This window comes from Scatophagus argus, chromosome 9 (assembly GCF_020382885.2).
Source record: "Scatophagus argus isolate fScaArg1 chromosome 9, fScaArg1.pri, whole genome shotgun sequence".
Taxonomy (NCBI): Eukaryota; Metazoa; Chordata; class Actinopteri; family Scatophagidae; genus Scatophagus; species Scatophagus argus.
Genome location: NC_058501.1, coordinates 18409905 through 18428790, shown reverse-complemented (window position 1 = coordinate 18428790; position 18886 = coordinate 18409905). Strand labels below are relative to the sequence as shown.

Here is an 18886-nt window from a genome sequence, read left to right as displayed (position 1 = left end):
ACGTTACAATCTGTTAATCAGATTTTATATAAAAAAATATCTACATCTTTGGACAGTGATAAAACAATACACATATGCAAACAAACAGACCTTAAACGCACTGTGGATAGGTTATTAAAATAGCAGAAAGAGGGCATTTGACAGTAATGTTAAGCAGGTGCAGTTACATTGTCAAACCTTACAGTAACCAAAATGGATACAATTTTTCAAAGAATAAGGTTATCAATACATTTACGGTTCAAGTCCTTTTGGGGACATTTGCTGTATGTAATCCCCCTCTCTCTATCCCTTCATTTCATGTCTCTACTTTCCTCTATCAAAAAGTAAAGACCAAAATACTTTAAAAAGTGAACTTCAATGAGCTTTGGTCCATCATCTACTGACATCTCTAGGCAGTCTCAAAACAGTTCTTTAGGCTCTCTCTTGCTTGTATGAAGTGGCACATTTCTGGTCCATGTAGAGAAATCCGATTCAACACTGCAGCAGCTTGTAAGGTCAACAGTTTGCTACCATCCATTGGGGAAGTGCCCACAGCAGCCACTGGATGAACAGACATGTTTTTGGCACTTTTGTCCCAGTATCACCATCCCAGCAACTCCCACGGGGGGGGACACCAACTATTACTGGTGTTTGTGATGGAATTGTGGGATCCAGGAAAAGAAGGCCAGCTTCTAAGGAAGCCTAATTTCAGGTTCTGTTTTTCGTTGGTCTGTCATCTCATTGGCTTGATGTCCTCTCTGTGTTCTTTTCAGCACTCGAGTCACTGTAAGTTGGCTGCGCAGAGGTAGTTGCGAGTCGCACTGGATGATATCGTGAGCTAGGAAAATGGCAATACAAGCGCAGATGGAGTCTTTGGAGGTTGGGAGGTGTTGTGAAGAGGGGCGTGTGGTGTAGTCAAAGGTGAACATCCACGGCTGTGGCTGGGAGATGAGGACCCTAAAGGGGAGGCAAAAAGTACAAATGACACACTGTGATTTTAGTAATTGTGTGTATTTGAGTGCGTACTTGTGTGCATTTTCTCACCATTTTCTGTCAAGTTGCTCCCATGAGGTGAGACAGACACACAGTGCTGATCTTGAACTTTTATCTGATTGGAGCCTCTTCCTCGTAACACATCTGCTATCTGCGAAATATTTACAGTCTGTTACAACTTTGTCTACAAGAACTGTGCCACAGGAATCGGAAAAAACAACAACTCCTGAACCACAAGAGTATAATCTTGGTGGAGAAAACACTGCACCAACCAGGCATGACCTCTAGAGGGGAGAATGCACACATTTACTTTCTATTTGTCCCTCCAACCATTTGTTCATACTATCCAAAGCAGAGCTGAGTCAAGTAGATTTTGCAACTGTTTACATTTTTTCTGACGTAACTGACGAAGTAAATGAATGGGATTTTCCATTATAAAATTACAGCAAGTGACTGAAAGTTTTAATAGTCACAAGGAATTCATTCGCAATCTTTTTTTTGTTCTTCTGATACTATCTGAATTGTCCTGAATCAGCAACTTACAACCACAAAAATAGCTAAAAAAAAAAACCCCAAAAAACAAAAACAGTACAATTTAAGTGGAATTTCAGCAACATCCATTTTATAATGCATATTTTCTTTCTCTGTCATCTCTATGCTCACTTTTTGGTTCTTGGCCACCATCACAGGGGTGTCATTATGGTAGTTCTTGAGGCTGCTGTCAGCTCCACTCTTCAGGAGCAGCCGCACCGTGTCCACCTGACCTCGGCCGCAGGCGCTGTGCAGGGCTGTATTCCCACTGTATGACTGGCTGTTGACATCACAGCCACACTGTAGCAGAAAAACAGAAGAAGATGCCACAGATGTGATTCATAAAGACAGCCAGAGTAGATGCAGATAATAGATCCATGGAGAGGGTAACAAGATCAAGTAGAGAAAATGCATAAAAAGAAATTCTGCCCATGAACAACACATCTGCTCAGCTCTGATAATAATGCTATACTACAAATACTTTGCTGCAGTGCTTTGAAGGTCTTATCTATAACCTAAAAATAAATGACAAACTCATCATGCAGCTTGAGTTGGAAAGACAAAACCAAATTTATCAAACAGAGCTGAGTCACGACACTTTCCTCCCCTCCTTCCTCCCTGCACATACACCCTCATTACCTCAATGAGGAAGTGGACCATGTCTGCATTATTGCTCTCCACCGCATGCATGAGAGGACTCTGGCCACTTTTGATATCCTTAATAGAGAAAAAAAAGTACCATGGGAAAAGTTGAGAGGATGAACAGACAGTAAATGTAAAACTTGTGATGTTATGAAACTTAGTCAGTGCTGAGTCAGTACACAGGGACTGACCATAGCATTGATGTTAGCTCCTGCATCCAGCAGCATTCTGGCCAAGTCTTTGTGACCACGCAGCACAGCTAGATGGAGAGGACTCAAACCTGAGAAGAGGGACAAAGAAGATCCTGAGTTTTACATGGAACGAATGCAAACACACGCCAACCTGTTTGTACAAACAATATAGGACCTTCTCACACAGTATATATTATCAAAGGCACAGCAAGACAGTATATAGCACATATTATACATAACGGAAAATTACTTTCCTTACAATTTGAAGGACGTTACATGAGAAGTAAATTAACCAAAAAAGAACTGAAACACACATTGATATTCTCATACCATTTCATAGCAATTAAAAAATGAAATCATAGTTCTATCTATCTATCTATCTATCTATCTATCTATCTATCTATCTACCTATCTATATATCACACACTGGAAACCAGTGCAGTGAACCTGAGAAGAGATGTGGGAATTGATGAGATATAAGAGTTTTTTCCCCCTTTCACTTAGTCTTGCCTGGATGTGACTTCTCTAATCTATAACATTAAAATTATAATAGCTAAATTTGCATTTGATGGAGCTGTAATGGTATTAGATCTGATCCCAGCATACAAACTCAGCCCCTCTAAGATAATATTGTCAACAGAGGAGCCTATGTGTATTCTGAGGGCTTTCTGCTGTACCCACACTTGTTACTTTCACAGCATTAAATGCCTCTTATGCTGTGACATGACAGGCATGCTATGGAAATCTGAGATGTGACACTACACCAGACCACAGAGGAAGGACATGTCCTCTTCTCTGCCCACCCACACAACCAAAACAACCAACCTACCTGAACAAGGGTTCACATTCTCACATCCCCCCAAACACACTATTATGCACAAAAACACTGGGAAGGTAGTCAATGTGGTTGTTGCATGGAGGAAGTATCATCATAATCTTTTTGCAATTAATTTTGTTATAGCACTCTGAATGGTCTGGTTAAAACAATGATGGTAGTTCACTTGTTAAACCATTTTACTGTTTGTACATGCATTCTAAGTTAAACTTTAGTAAGTGTCTGCACTAGATGTAAATGCAAACTGGGTCACAAACACAAGGAAAACAAAGAAAAAGACAGCTGATAATGTTGCCCAAAACTTGATTTTTGTGTGTTTACTAAATCCGAATGACTTTAGATGTATTCATTAAATTAATCACAGGGAAATCACTGAGGAGGAAATGGTTACTGACAATCACAAAGCTTTGTCAGATTAAATAACTTAATGACCTGAAATAATGAGTCATCCTAGATCTTTCTTTGTCAAGAACATTTCCATTCAATCTATACCAAGGAACTTCCTCAGTATACGACAACTTACCTTGATAGTTTCTGATCTCCAGACATGTGAGGGATGACAAGCAAGACAGAACAATAGACAGACAGTCAGGCTGGTTGTATTCGCAGCAGAGGTGAATCGCCGTTTGGCCGTTACGGTCCATGACAGCGGGGTTGGCCCCCTCTCTCACCAAAGTCTCCACCATTTTTGCCTGCTGGGTTATCACTGCCAGATGAAGGGGGGTCTAAGGAGGAGGATGAGAGCAAAACTTACAGTTAAAAAAAAAACAGTGCATTCAGGTCCATAGCCACAAAAGAACCCCCCCCCCAACCTACACACACACACGGGTACAAAAACAATTCACCATTTTACAGGGGCCATTTGCTGGAGTATTTCCAGGTTCCGTGCTGGATTTTGTAACCTCTGGACAGAGCCATGCTAATTGTTCCCCACTGATTCCAATCTGTATGATAAATTAAGACAACTAGCTACTGGCTGTAGCTGCTCAGTTACCATACAGGCGTGAGGGTGGAATGACCTCGAAGGCTCTACCTGATAGTGAATCAGCATAATTTACACATTTTTAAGATTTCTGCTGTCAGACAGACAGAAAGACAGACATTAGATCCATGATGGAAGTCAAGAAATGTGGCATGGTACAAATTGACAAAATCTTAAAATCACCACATTCTCGTGAATGAGGCTGGAAGAACAATGTCATTTTTTTTTTTCTAATAAACGTCTCCTTTTGTCTCTAACCTGTTCTACAGGTTCAAGGTCAGAGACAATGAAACAGTGCCCATAAGAAAGGGCCAACGCCTAAACTAAACAGACAAGAAACTATGTCTGCTAAAACATTATTATCATTATTACATATCACAGCATGAGATGCAGGCCCAAGCATTACGTGCTTGTCTGCACTTGCACACAAACACGTGCACACACAACGCCAAAATCAGTTGTTAACAATCAAATCCAAGTGGCTGACTGTTAAGACCTTTGCACCATATGTCACAGAGCAAACACCACAACAGCAGCAAACCTGGCATAAGACTGCATCATTAATTCAGCATGAGGAAGAACCTGTTCTGAAAGGCAAGCAGTCCCTAAGGACAGGAAAAACAAAAATTTAGACATACTTCACTGGGTGCTTGCCTGGATGAAGCTATATAGAAATGAATGAAACCACTTGAGCAATGTAGGATATTTCACTGGGTGAGGTCAGCCTACATCATCCTGTTGATAATTATGTCAGCTCTGGCCAACAAGTCAATGACAACCTGCTGTGTAGCTTAAGCAATGCAATAGGTGAATCATAAAGGGAAATCTGTTAACCTGGGCTTTTTTAGCTTTTATTCAAGTTACACAATAAATATGACAATCAGGAACAGATAGTTTCTCCAAGTTTCACTTTTGCTGTATTACTATTGCATGTGTATGTGTGCATGCATGCGCGTGTGTGTGTGTACTCTAGAGCTTCCAGTAAAAACTATAAAACATAGTCTATCAGTGGGAGAGTGTCTTTGTGGAATTCCTTCAGTGTGTCAATGCCAGTGTTCCTCCCTTCAGCTCCTGTTTCCCTGAATCTGATGACTCACGCACACACACTTACGGACAAAACACACACACACACACGCACAATCACATTCCCCTGTAAAGAGTTTGCTCTTTGAACTTCCTAGAATCAGTATTAATTGTTAAACACAGCTATACTACAATTTTGACCACATATAGCACTAATGAAACTCATATGGTCTTATCCTCTCCACTCATTTACGGAGTTTAAGATATTACCTTACACACTGAGGCCTTTAAAGGCCGAGCAGAGATGGCAGAATCGAGCTGCAGCTTCCTGTAAAGGATTTCAGAGTGACTAAAACAGAGATCCAGCAAAGATAAGAGGAAGGGTGGAAATGGAGTGAGCGGGGGATCAGGGTGGAGCAGTAGAAGAATGAGGAAGAAATGGAAATGGCAGAGGGGAGTCCAGGGGAAAGACAGGATAACTAGGGAAAATCCCCTTTCTTTCCCCTCAGTCTGTCCTCAAACACTTGCATTCCTGCAAAATTGGCAGATCATCATGAAGGAAGGTAAAAAAAAGGGGAGGTTTCTGTGCATGAAGAACAGCCTCAGGCTGCAGGCAAAGCCAAACACAAAGAAAGGTAGAAGGCAACACTAAGAGACAGAGACTGTTCTTCTGCTGTTAACACTAGAGGGTACAGCCAGTCCTGTTGCACAAATAAACATCACATGCTCTTACGTCAGTCTTGATGACAGTTATGCTGATAACATCAGTCAAATTTTCTTAAGATATACGCAGCGAGAGATATGAGAAAGGGAGACCAACAGAGACAGAGAGAGAGAGAGAGAGAGAGAGAGAAGAGAGCAAGAGACACGCGCAGGAAGGAAGGGAAAGTCCCTGTAAACTACCGTCAGCGCAAGTTGAGAAAGAGCCCAAAGCGCGCACGGGGGGTGGGGGGTGGGGTGGTGGTGGTCATGTGATTTCTCGGAATGAGGACACTAAAGCACACACAAACACACACAAACGTCTCGCTTGTGTGCGCACACACACACACACACACACACACACTAAATAGATTAAATGGCATGCCACCAGCATGGACGTAAACAAACTGAAAAAAAAAAATCATGTGAACTGACATAAATCTGCATACAAAGATTTCCACACTGAACACGTCCATTTACATACCTGTCTTTAAAGAAGCCGTTGCTGAATTATTACACATCATCTGCATATCGTGTTGCAGCAGTTACACTTAGTGGATGTTTTTAATATGAAGCACATGATCATTGCTGCATATTTTAGCGTGGGTGGCCCCCAGGGATTGGGTCCCCAAACTCCACTAGTGGCAATGACACACAATACACCATAAGCTGCAGCAAGAGCAGAAAAAAAAAACAGACTACTATAATGTGTGTTTGTGTAGCTGCACTGATAGCATGGCCAGTGTGGGAGTATCAAACAGCTGTCTCTACCATCAGAGCAGTTCAGAGAGTGGAAGGCAAATCAAGCACTGACACTCACATTATGGTTCAGTAACAGTACTGATAGTAACACTCTGTCAAAAAGTTCCATATGCCTAACCACAGAAACTCAGGATTTGTCATCAATATTGGAAAGGCTGTATTTTATTTTCTTTCTTTCTTGGTCTCTGGGAAGTGCCAATGCCAGAAAGTGTGTTCAAATCTGTCTTGTAAACTTAATGTTTTGAAAAAAGTTCCCTGGCCTCATTTTCATAAGCCTGTTCTTTATGTATGGTATTCAGCTAAAACCACACAATCTGGTAGGCAAATGACTGTGACGGGACCTGTGCCTGAAAATCTCCCTTTTTGGTTACAACTGCTTATAGCATAATACATGTCAGTGTGCGAAAAGAGAGACTGCATGCATTGTTACACACAGGATATCACAAAACCTATGCTGTCAAGCCTCAGCGATGAGGAAAGACAACAACCAGTGATAGCACCGGCGTTATTTCTGGTAAGTGAGCCCGTGGTGTCCTGTGTGGTGTGAAACCCCAGTCTTGAGAACTAAAGCTCTACATAGCTCAGGTGCTTTCTCTATCACAGGATGAAAGACAGAAAGCTGGCAGAATGTAGTACAAGAGGTGGAGACAACAGAGGGAAAGAGAATGTGGAAGTGTGGACTCAAGACCATTTGTCGGGACAGCCCTGGATTGGGAAACACTCAGACCATTCCTTACATTCCAGTAAAGTACCACCTTCTCTTATCCCTTATTCTGACGTTAGTATGTGCAGGCACAGTCACTTTTCATAAGAAAAACCACTCACCACTAGTTCTTTGTCCATTAATATCATTGTAAATAGCCAAAGTTGCCCTGGACAAAGAGCGTCAGCCTCTTCATATCAGAGAAAAAAAAAGCATGATATGCTCAAATACATGTTAAAGATGACATGTTTGCAACTTAGGTGATTTTCCAGCCTACGTATGTGGTTTTAAACCTTAAAAACTCGAGACATGAGCACAAGGTTCATGAGAGTTCATGGGAGTCTCTGTTTACTCATCTTAATCATCTTGGCTCCGTCCTCTGAGTTTCACAATGTGGTAAATCCAACATGCAAACCCTGAAAAATCCCTTCCTATAGGGAAAGTGAGTACTAGAAAACCATGCAAAAAAATAAAATAGAATGCTGGAAAACACACTTAGTCCTTCCCAGCATGTGCATGGCTTTGGCCTGTGGCAAGTACAGGTGGAGAAACCAGGAAGGGTAAATTCCAGTGTATAACCATCAGCCGCCGTGACTGTAAGCGTATGCGATAACACAGTGCAACGCAAGGAGGAAACCAAGGCACTTCCTCTTTCATTCTTTTCCATGTTACTGTTATCAGAAGGGTAAGGCAGGGGACTGTGTTTAGCATACTGTGGTTGACGGGGCAGAAGTCCCCCAGTGGAACCTCTATTCGACATCTATCTGTCATCAGGTTGCACTGACTAATGCTGAGACCTCTTTTGCGTGTTTTAGAAATAGAAATGAAACACCAAAAAAAATCTTTCTGTGGATTGGACGGGTGCCACATCTTAAAAAGAGAGACAAAACTTCACCACAGATGTTAAATGTATTTATCATGATAGGAGCAGTACACTGGTGGACCCAAAGGCAGTGGGGGGTGTTTAACAACAAAGCGCCTTCTAAGGTGCCCTTCCAGGGGGCAAAACATAGATAAGTGCCTTCGATGGTGTCCTACAAGGGAAGGAAACATGATGAAGTGTACCCCCGCAGGGGCCCTTCTACTGGACAAAACAAGGTGAAGTGTCTTCATGTGATGCAGTGCCATATACAGTATGTCCCTACATGTTCCTACTGCCCTACATATTCATATTACATGAGTCACATAATAAAGAAGCTTTCATCTTAACCAGAGTTTTTAATTCTATCACCAGCATCGTGAATTTCTACATGCTGGCACCTCACCTTGTACAACTATCAGCCATGTCCTTCGGACAGTCTGTGCATGCATGCGTGCATGCTTGCTTTAATGGACAGCAATGTGACTGTGTGAAGTGTGTATTTAAAATGTATTTGTTTTACCTGACGAAGGTTGTTGTGGATATCAAGGCTTCTGCGATCCAACAGCAGGAGTTGGATCAGTTTGTAGACGATAGCCAGCTGCCCGTGCACCACAGCTATATGGAGAGCTCTGTAATGAATATAAAAACAGCCGTATAAAGAACTCCACACAGTTGAAAGGGGACAAATAACTGGGTCACAGGGTTTTCTGACATCCTGACCCACTGACACTGTGCATTTTGGAAACATTTTCTTGGATTAAGTGGAAAATGATTGATCTTTCAACTGATCAGAGCGTGACTTGAGACAGAGACAATCTTTATACTTACAGTATGTGCAAGATCTATTCAATATTATTTAACCCATGCAATGGCATGTCATCTCATTTTAGCATGTTGGAGTGATGTAATTGTGAGGATATCCTGCATGAGCGATGGCAGTTTGAGTTTTGTTCAAAGTTTAAATGTTAACCCCAGTGTACTAAAAATCACATGGTAGATATAAAGTCAGTGAAAAACTATTGGGAAATTTTTCTCCCATGCCAAGACCAAGATAAGAAGATTAATAGCACTCTCAGGGCGGTCCAGTAAAGGCCATAGCCAGCAGCCAGTTAGCTTAGCTTAGCTTCTAGACTGACTGTTATATTTTGTTGTTTAATCTGTATTTTTTTTTTTTTTTAAAAAAAAAAAAAAGCTTGTGGTTTTATGTAGATCAATAGGTGAACTATTTGTGGCCATGGAGCAGGGAGTTCTTTAAATCTCAGCAGGTTGCCAGGCAGGTCAGTCTTAACCCTGTTTCTGGCTGTTCTAAGCTAAGAAGCACTCCAACTACTTATTTAAATGATTCATTCATATCACTCACTTTGGATGAAAAATCACACATTTTCTTTGTGATCAGAAGCAGCAAAATCACATCTAAATTATCCCTCTGACAGTTGTACCAAGAAGCTCCACAGTTGTTCAAGAATGACTCACACTATGCTTATCACACCCTTATCAAGACTGAAGGGGAAGCCACGATCTGTGGTCTCTACGTGAAGCGAAAGAATCAACTCGGGCCAAAGTTTAGGACAGGGAAAAGCAGAAAACCTGGGGGGAAGGGCATGCTGCAGAAAAAAAGTGATGCAGTTTTCACATTTTTTCTTTTTCGTTCTGTCTGAAGAAATAGCTTCCAGTAAGAGCCAGGCTGCTTTTCTGTCACTTCCTGTTGTCAGTAACAATGTCAGCGTTCTTTATCTTGTTCTGTATGCTGTTAAAATGCAGTCATTAAGGTGTATGTTTGTCATTTCATCCAAAGAATAAGTCACAATCAGATCTATACAGTAGAACTGTTTGACAGGAAACGGGGACACTTCTTGAGAAGCTAAAAGTACCCTTGCACAGAATTTGAGGTCAGAGAATAAGTTCTAACAGTGACAACAGCAATTGCAGCACTTCCTTTCAGCAATGTGTCCCATTGACATGGAGTCATTAGTGATGGTAATTTCCTGCCTGAAAAAAAATTCTGATTAGCGACCTCTCTGAGCAAATCCTGTGATAGTGCTAAATTTGCACTCAACAAACCCCAAAACTGATGTGTGGTTCGGGGAAAGGTTCTTCACTTATTCATCTATCGGCCTTATCATAGTATCACATTACACTGATCATATCATTCAGCCACATAAATATCAGACGGCTTATATAATCTATATATTAACAGTGTAAATGTTCAAATTTTTTGACAACTTAACGAAGGCAAGTATGGACAGGATAATGTCTGTGGTCTGTTCAGCTGAAGGAAAAGTATAGGCCAACCTTCACTTGCTGGTTGCAGACATGCTCTGCTATGTCTATGTATATAACTAAACATTTTTTTAAAAAAATTGCCCAAAGAGAAAAGCAAGTTGTGTGCATGCGTTATTCTTGCACATGAATGAGCAAGCACAGATATCAAACCGACAAAGCAAGTTTAAACAACTAAACAAATACACAAACAAAAAAATGTGCAAGTACAAGCTGGAACTGCTACAGCAATAAACAATCATATGATTTGCTCCTGACACTAGAGCGAACAGCAGAAAAAGCAGAACTGTTTGTTGGAACGAGACTGAGCGTGGCGGTTCTTTCCTCAGCTGGTCCCTATTCCTGTAACTGAGCTCAGCACAGGGAACAAATGTGTATCAAAAAAGATATATTTGCTATATTTACTGTACATGGCATCAGTCTTTAAAAAGCCCCTGCAGTGGGTGGAGTGACCAGTCATGCTGCAGTGTCATGCTGCAGTCAATTTGTGCACAGTGGTGGCCTTAAGGTTAGAGAAACAAACTTGCAAATGGAGGGTTGTCATTACTGTCCCCTGGACTAACAGGAGAAATGTGGGTATGGATAGCGAAAGGCACCATTCGCCGTCCTCTCATTGACACCACTGAGGTGCTCTTGAGCAAGGCCCTTAACTCCAAATGTTTCAGTGGACCTGCTCAAAGGCCAGCAGGTCAGAATGTGGTTGACCTCCCCAGAATAAAAGCTTTGAATATACACATGTTTGTGTTTGCAGGTTGTTCAGGTATGACTTCTGAAGTATTTTGTCATTGTGAGCCCTGCATTTTGATAAACACTATAGCTTGTTTGTATCTTGTTTCTAAGCATTGAGATCAATTCCTGTATCAGAAATTGCCTTCATATAGGCCTAAAATGACTTTATTTCTCTTATTATAATATTTCACATCTCCATCCATCTCTCACTTTTTCTCTAAAGATGAAACTGTACTGTTTCTAGTTCCTGGAAGTGGGGCAGACCACAGCCCCAGATAACCCCAAGCACAGCAGCACTGACGCAGGCAGGAGTCCCAAGCCTGCAGCATTAACACACAGTTCCAGTGTAAGTGTGTGTGTGTGAGAGAGAGAGAGAGAGACAGAGAGAGAAAGACAGAGATAGAGAGAGAGAGAGACAGAGAAAAGAGACAGCGAGAAAAAAAAGAATGCACTGAGTGAAGGCAGCATTGTGCGGTATCCTTTTTGGTATATAAGGTGAGGGCGTAGCCTAACTGTATGATCAGGCTGAAGCTTGTGGTCTGTGGACCAGCTGAGCAATGAGGTGATGTGTCAATGTGCAATGTGTGTGTGTGAATAACAAAGATAAACAGATGCACCATAGTCCAGTTAACAAGAAGTGACAGCTTACGTCACATCTGTGCTCATCACAAAAGGCGATGGGTTAAACATATTCATGTGTCTGATCTCACAGTTCACTGTTATGTGTGATTTGTTTTCTTTTTCAGAGAATTCACTCATCATATAGGTATCTACAACAGTCAAACGTGCATTAAAAGTACATTTAACAGTAAGTTTTAATCTAGACAGTTACTTTGAAAGCAATTAGCAATTGACTTCAATGCTTGGATAATGCAGAATATTGCAAATAGCAGAAGCATTTGGTCTTCCAAATGTATTTCAGGACACAGCACACACTGCCTCATACTACACTCCAATGGTGTTAGTTAAACAGGTCAGATCCATGGTGCTCAGAAGATGAATCCTAATGACTTTGTTGATCCCCTGACATTTCCTGCAGCGCTGCCATGAGGTCAGCATTTTGTGGTTTTGAGCAAAATGTCACCACAGCTATTAAACTGATTGCCATGGAATTTGCTTCACACCTTCCTGTCCCCATCAAATTGAATTTTATTAACTTTGGTGATGCCCTGAATTTTCATCATGCCAAAATGGTTTATTTGTCCAAGACCTTTGTGGCTCAGGAGGGTAGATCAGGTTGTCCACAAATCTCTGGTTCCTCCTGTGCACATGTTGAGATGTCCTTGGGAAAGGCACTTAAACTGTTCCTGATGGACAGGCCAGCATCTTCCATGGCAGCTTTGTTGCTATTGGTGAATGTTTGTATGTGTGTGTATCCAATTGTAATGCATTTGCCTTTTCCTGTATACTTTTGTGAAAATGTCTTAAAAAAATGACGTTTCCATCTACCTTAACTAAACTTTCTGTTTATTATCGAGTAGCAAAGGTTAACATGGCTAACAGACTAAACTAAGAACGGTGAACATATCAAACATTACCTGATGCTAAACATCAGGATGTCAGCACTGTAACTGTGAGCATGTTACCATGGCTGTTGTTAGCATTTAGTTCAAAGCACTACTGTGCTTGTGCATAGCTTTACAAAAGTTTGTGTGGCTGTAGACGTCTGTCAGACTCTGCATTTAACAGTGTTGGTGTGCAGGTAAATGCTCTGACTGACTGGAAGCATGCAGGAATTCATTTGTAGGAGCTGTAAACTCTACACATCTATGGCACACATGCACAAATGACAATATGAATAACACAGAAATGGAGAGAGAGAGAGAGAGAGAGAGAGAGAGAGAGAGAGAGAGAGCAAAAGAGAGAGAGAGATGAGAGAAAGCGGTAAATGAGGAAGTTAGGAGCGGATGTTTGGGTTTTTCGAGCCCATTCATTTAAAAACACAGACAAGAAAAGAGAGAGACAGAAACACCTGAGAAAAACCACAATCATGTTTAAAAACTCAGCACTCACTAGTTTTCCCGAAACTAAGGGGCTCACAGGCGCTGAGAACAGAGGACGAACATCCCATTGACGTAAGCTTATGCACATAGACACACACACGCACGCACACGCTCATGTACATACAGACAGCGTGAAAAAAGGAGGGGGGCTGAGAAAGATTTTTTTCTGCAGAATTCACACAGTTTCAAACAACCACAAAGTGAAAAGCAGATACTACATATGCCAGATGCACTCTCAGCGTCATTACAAACGGGCGAGAATTTGTCAAAAGTCTCTGCACTGCAGCCTTGTTGCATTAAGTCACTGCCAATAAGGTAATAATGTTCACATCAGTTTTTCATTTTGGATTTTTGGATTTTTTTTTTTTGTGTCTACCCTGTAAATGTGGATAACATAAGATGCTGAGAAGAGTATCAACATCATATGTAAAGTATTGTAAAATGTACTGTAATGATTCAACAAGTGGAGATAAAATAAAAATAATATCAGACGATAGGCCGTTAGTTTTAAATGCATTAAAAAAACAACATATATCGCTTTCTTCTCATTTCCTCACCACTATCTGTTAATAGCACGTATGTCCTACTGACTGACTGATTATGAGTCTCTGAAGCAGATATGGGACAATAAGCAGCTGTGACATATCACGGGACTTCTGGCTCCAAATGTTGGTCATCACGAGTTTTTCGCCAAATGAATGCAAATGATAGTGATACTTTTTGAAACCACAACATTAAAGTGCCATTTAATTCTTGGACATGCACTATGTTTTTAGTCACATGACTGTGTGTGTGTGTGCGTGTGTGCTCTTGTATCAGTCTGACTTTTCAGTTAATGTGTGGGTGGGTGTTCAAGTAACCATGCGTTAAAGTTTAATATTTGCATTCATGTGGTCTTAAAAACACCTCCAGTGTCCTGTGTACAGTATTCTCAATCCCATCCCCCATCCTGCACCCCGAGAGACTAGGCGACCTAAAATCACAGGTTATGCCACACAAACACACACACACGTACTTAAACATACCCGTAAGCACTTGAGCAGTGGATTAAGTGGAGCCTTTTTAAAAATAAACTTAACATCATACGGTCCCTGCAATCAGTTGATTAAACTTAAGCAATCTCTGTCAATGATCATTTCACAACTGATAAATGCTAATAATTTACCAATAATGATTAAAACAAAAAGTTAGTACTGTCGTCTCACAGCAAGAAGGTTCCAGGTTCAAATCCTGGTCTGGGCCCTGGTCTGAGTTTGCATGTTTTCCTTGTGCCTACATGGGTTTTCTCCAGGTACTCCAGCTTCCTCCCATAGTCCCAATGCACATAAGATTAACTTGCTACTACTAACATTGCCCCTCAGTGTGAGTGTGTGTGTGTGTGTGTGTGTGTACAGTTGTCTGTCGTTGTGCGTCAGCCCTGCGATTGACTGGTGACCAGTCCGGGTTGAACCTCGCCTCTCGCCCGCAGTCAGCTGGGATGGGCTCCAGCTCCCCCGCGAGCGAGACAGATAAGAGGTATAGAAGGTGGATGTGAAATTATCTGGAGCAAACTGAGAAACTGATGCATAATAAGCTCCATCAGAGCTTTCAGAAGGTTAAAGGTTAATTCTGCTCCCTTTGGAGAGTTTCCACTGTTAGCTGCAATTTTTCGTTCTGCTGCTTAAATGTCCCACCATATTTGTGTGGTGACTGACGAACCCTACTGCACCCATGGAGGCATTTGAAGTGACTGAAAGAGGCCTTTATAATCATTAGAATAAAGTTCAGCGCACAATAAAGGAATCACTTGGAAAATTTGTGCTGCTCGACACAATTCAAAAAGGACTGGTTGAGGTGGCAGGTGTGGGTCTCAGGTCAGAGAAAATGTTCAGGTGGGTGCATGCGTCCATGCATCAGTACAACATGGGCTTTACTCACCATTTTGTGTTTTTACCATTACCTAACACAGGACAGTTTATCCAGCAGACCTTTACAGTTTACCCATCTTACATTTTACCACTACATCCATTCAGTCATTTTGTCCAATTACTGTTAATAGCCTGTCTCAGACAAATTTGCCGCCTGCTAATCCTCAGAATAACCGCCATTTTCAGCTGCATAATGGTTGTTTAAATATAATTTAAATATGATTTCAGCTGTCAGCTCACTTTTACACTCATCTTTCGACCCACTGTAGAACTCCCCAGATTTTCTTTATGAAAAAGGCATTCTTCACAGAATCATTTCCTGTCCCTATCCACCCACTTGTTGACTGTTCTTGACGCGTTTTGGGTCTGCATAACACCCTAAGCACTCAACTAATCAAGACTATTGCAGCTGGCAAGAGATAGGGATGTAGAAATGCAGGAAATTTGACCACGGCCCCAGGAAATTTTATTTTTCTGGAGGAGGACCCCCCCCCACCCCCACCCCAGACTGACTGTGCATCTCTTTGCAGTTGAGACTCGGGTTTGTTTCCAGCTTAGCGTGTTACATCAAAGTCTCCATTCCAACTTAGTGAATCATTCCTGATGAACACTAACCCAGTTTCCCTCATAGGAAGTGAAACAACAGTAGAGAATTTGGTCGGATACAATAGGAGCACTGGCTGTAACCTGTTCAATATGCAGAACCAGGTGAGTCACATAACAAATAAACTGAGATGATGCTAGACTTTCAAAACCCACATCTAGGTTGTGCAATTTCAGATGATTTGTTTATGAGGTCAGACCATCAATTGTTGAAACTAAAGTTGTTTGGGTCTAGCCCAGTGAATCACTTGTATTCACTTGTTATTTATGTGACCATTTCGGCTTCACTTTTTATGACAATGGTGAAAGTTTCCCCTGAGATGAAGAAGTGTACATAAATGTCAGAGAGGATATGCAGGTTACAATCTGTCATTGTCATCAGCTATGATACACGCTGAAATCTCAGTGGAATTTTTCATGCAAGACTTCTTAACATGTCACAGTACTAAATGATGCATTTAATTTATAGCAGCTTCAGTTTCAGGGTCCTGGTATTGTGCGTGCTGGTTCACTATCACACTGACGCGTCTTTACTGGGACATTTGAATTTCCTGCTCCTACAAGTCAAAATGTCTGCTGTGAAAAAGGCCAATTGGTTTTATTAGCTGAGAAGTTATCAATAAAAACGTTAAAATACTGTAGAGAATGTTTGGGGATAAAATAATGAGATTTTATAACATTTGTATGCTCTACTATTCACTTCCACAAATGATTTCCATGGCAGTTACAAAATATTTTCAGTTAACTCTTGTTATGTTTTAAGTAAAGGTCTTAGCTTTTAAAAGAAAGCAATTAAACACAATATGCATTCATTTTAGAGTTTATATTGTCCTCTCTATGAAGCATTTAACTTTTTAAAGGCAGGTTAAAGTGGGAGTAACTTTCATATTTTGCAAGTTTGCAAAAGACATCACTTCCAAGAAGTTAGGCATTTTTGCATGTTAAACTTAACTATTAATCTCATGCTCATGTTGTACACAATCTGCTGCAAATCTTATGAATATTTAAGATTGTGGTAAGATCTCAGTTCTGTTAATTGTGCCAACTTTCAACAGTCAACACAGACCGAAATGTGCTGATAATGAAAACGCGTGAGGTGCACAATTAGTAGTAATCTTCGCTTGGACACGTCAGATGGATGGATATCCTGTATGCATGATTAAACAACACACCAAGAAGGTGTCATCTCATTTTAAACACTGCAACATACGTGTCTCCATCCTCGTCTTGATGCGTGGCCACAGAGATAGCGGTCAGAAGGTGTTCAGTTTGGTGGGCCAGGGTGTGGTTCAGCTCCAGGATGGGGGGCACGCCATACAGCGGGATGGGACCTGACCAGGACACACAGAGAGAAGCAGAGACAGTAAGAGAGAAACCCAGGTGGGAGGCAGACAGGAAGAAGAAAAACTGAAAATGATGGAAATGCATGAAAAACAAAAAGGGTAACCTTGCAAACAAGTCATTTTTTTTTTGTTTCATATTCAGTTAAGAGTTGAGTGAGCTATTTTTGCCAGTGTGGGAGACTGACTGAAGAGGAATGGCTGCAGAATTGCTGACTGGACATTATCTCATTGATTCAGCAGTAGCTGCATGAACTGGGACTACGGTGACATTTATTCCACCTGTGACACACGAGTGACCAAACATACTGAAGGCGGGGAGGGAGTCCTGGTACGGTTTTAAAAACAAAAGCACCTGCAGCATCAGTCATGAAATAGGCTATTAAACAACACTAATAATTTGGAGAGCCTCTGCAGGCTTGACCTAAATTGTGTCTATAACCACCAACAGGGTGTACAGAGGTTCTGTACACCAATCAGGATTATTTTGTCCACACATAACAACAGCCGAGTTTCCTGGTAAAACAACTATTCAAATATTTCTGATGATAACTTTATAGAAATCAAAGCAAAACTCAAAAGTGTGAGAAAGTTCTGAAATTACTGTTTACATAATCAAGTTGAGAACTTCAAACCATTAACGCTTACCGTAAGCAAACGGCAAAAAGCGTATGGGGTATCCATCTGGACCCTGTCCTGCCTCTTCACCGAGCCTGGGAATCACTGGTGCGACTCTGCGTTCATCTCGACCGGCAAAATCTCCCCGTAATGTTAAGTCCGTATCTACCGCAGGGGAGAAGCGGTCTCTGCATTGTGTTGGAGCCGGCGACTGCCTTTGAGTTTCTGGCTCGACTTGAAGCGTTGAAACGTTGAAGCTTGAGACTTGAAAGCGTTTCCTGAAGGGAAGGTTGCTGGAAAAGTTGTCCGCCGGTCGTTTGCGAGAAGCACCGGTTGCTGAGCCCGGCAGTGCGTCTCTGGCTGCGGGGCAGCACTTTTCCAAACTGTCCGTCCCTGTGCACGCAGGGGGTGCCGGTGAACCGCCTGTTACACGAGCTTCCCTGACGCGACTCGTGCCGTCCGGAATCCTCGAGCCGGTGCTCCCACGCTCTCGGTTGGTAGTGCGCAGATCCAGCGGTGCTATGGCGACCGACTGGTGGTCGCCGTTCATAGTCATGATCCTCGGCATCAACTGAGTAACCGAGGTGCGCAGGATCTGAAGAACTTTCAGGTGTGTGTGCGCGTTAAGGCAACTTCTCGACGTTGAGTGACAGTGTAGAGGGATCACTGCATCCAAAGTGATCAAAAGTGCGCAATTCCCATCCCTGTGAAGTCAAATTGGCAGCGATCAAAACATCGCTCTGTTTTCTTTTGTGTCACTGGTTTATTTCTGACAAGCGTTCAAATTCATTGACCCGGAATGAAAAATTGTTTTCGGTGAAGATCCAATAGAGGGTTAGTGAAGATAGTGTGTATCCTTGCGCACCTAGGTGGCAACTGCAGGTACAGTGCAGCTGCGCCAGCGCTAAATGAACGATGACACTCTGTGCCTTCCCCGAAACAAAGCGATTGACTACAGCGCAGATTATACTGAGTGAGGGAAGAAAAGAGAAAACACTCAGTTGAATTCACAATAATTCATGCATTTCCGACTTCTCTGACATCTGTCTGTTTTGCATGCAAGTTCAAAACATCTAGTACTGAATTTCTCAAGAAGTTCAAGGAGGAAAGACGGGTCGATGCTTTTTTCGGTTCGGGTGTTTTGAGCACATGGCTGTGAAAAGTGTGACAGCAGGTCATAAAGCTGAATCAAAGTTTTTAAATG

General features: G+C 41.7%; 1 protein-coding gene across 1 annotated transcript; it reads right to left on the bottom strand.

Annotated features, from left to right (window-relative positions):
* Nucleotides 1-8: 8 nt before the first annotated feature.
* Nucleotides 9-18640, bottom strand: bcl3 (BCL3 transcription coactivator). Its single transcript, XM_046398302.1, has 9 exons — nucleotides 17713-18640; nucleotides 16935-17055; nucleotides 8723-8831; nucleotides 3695-3896; nucleotides 2337-2425; nucleotides 2143-2220; nucleotides 1636-1803; nucleotides 1024-1123; nucleotides 9-936 (listed from the first exon to the last, which is right to left on the bottom strand). The coding sequence occupies exons 1-9, from the start codon at nucleotides 18248-18250 to the stop codon at nucleotides 818-820; spliced, it is 1524 nt and encodes a 507-aa protein (XP_046254258.1). The 5' UTR covers nucleotides 18251-18640; the 3' UTR covers nucleotides 9-817.
* Nucleotides 18641-18886: the final 246 nt, after the last annotated feature.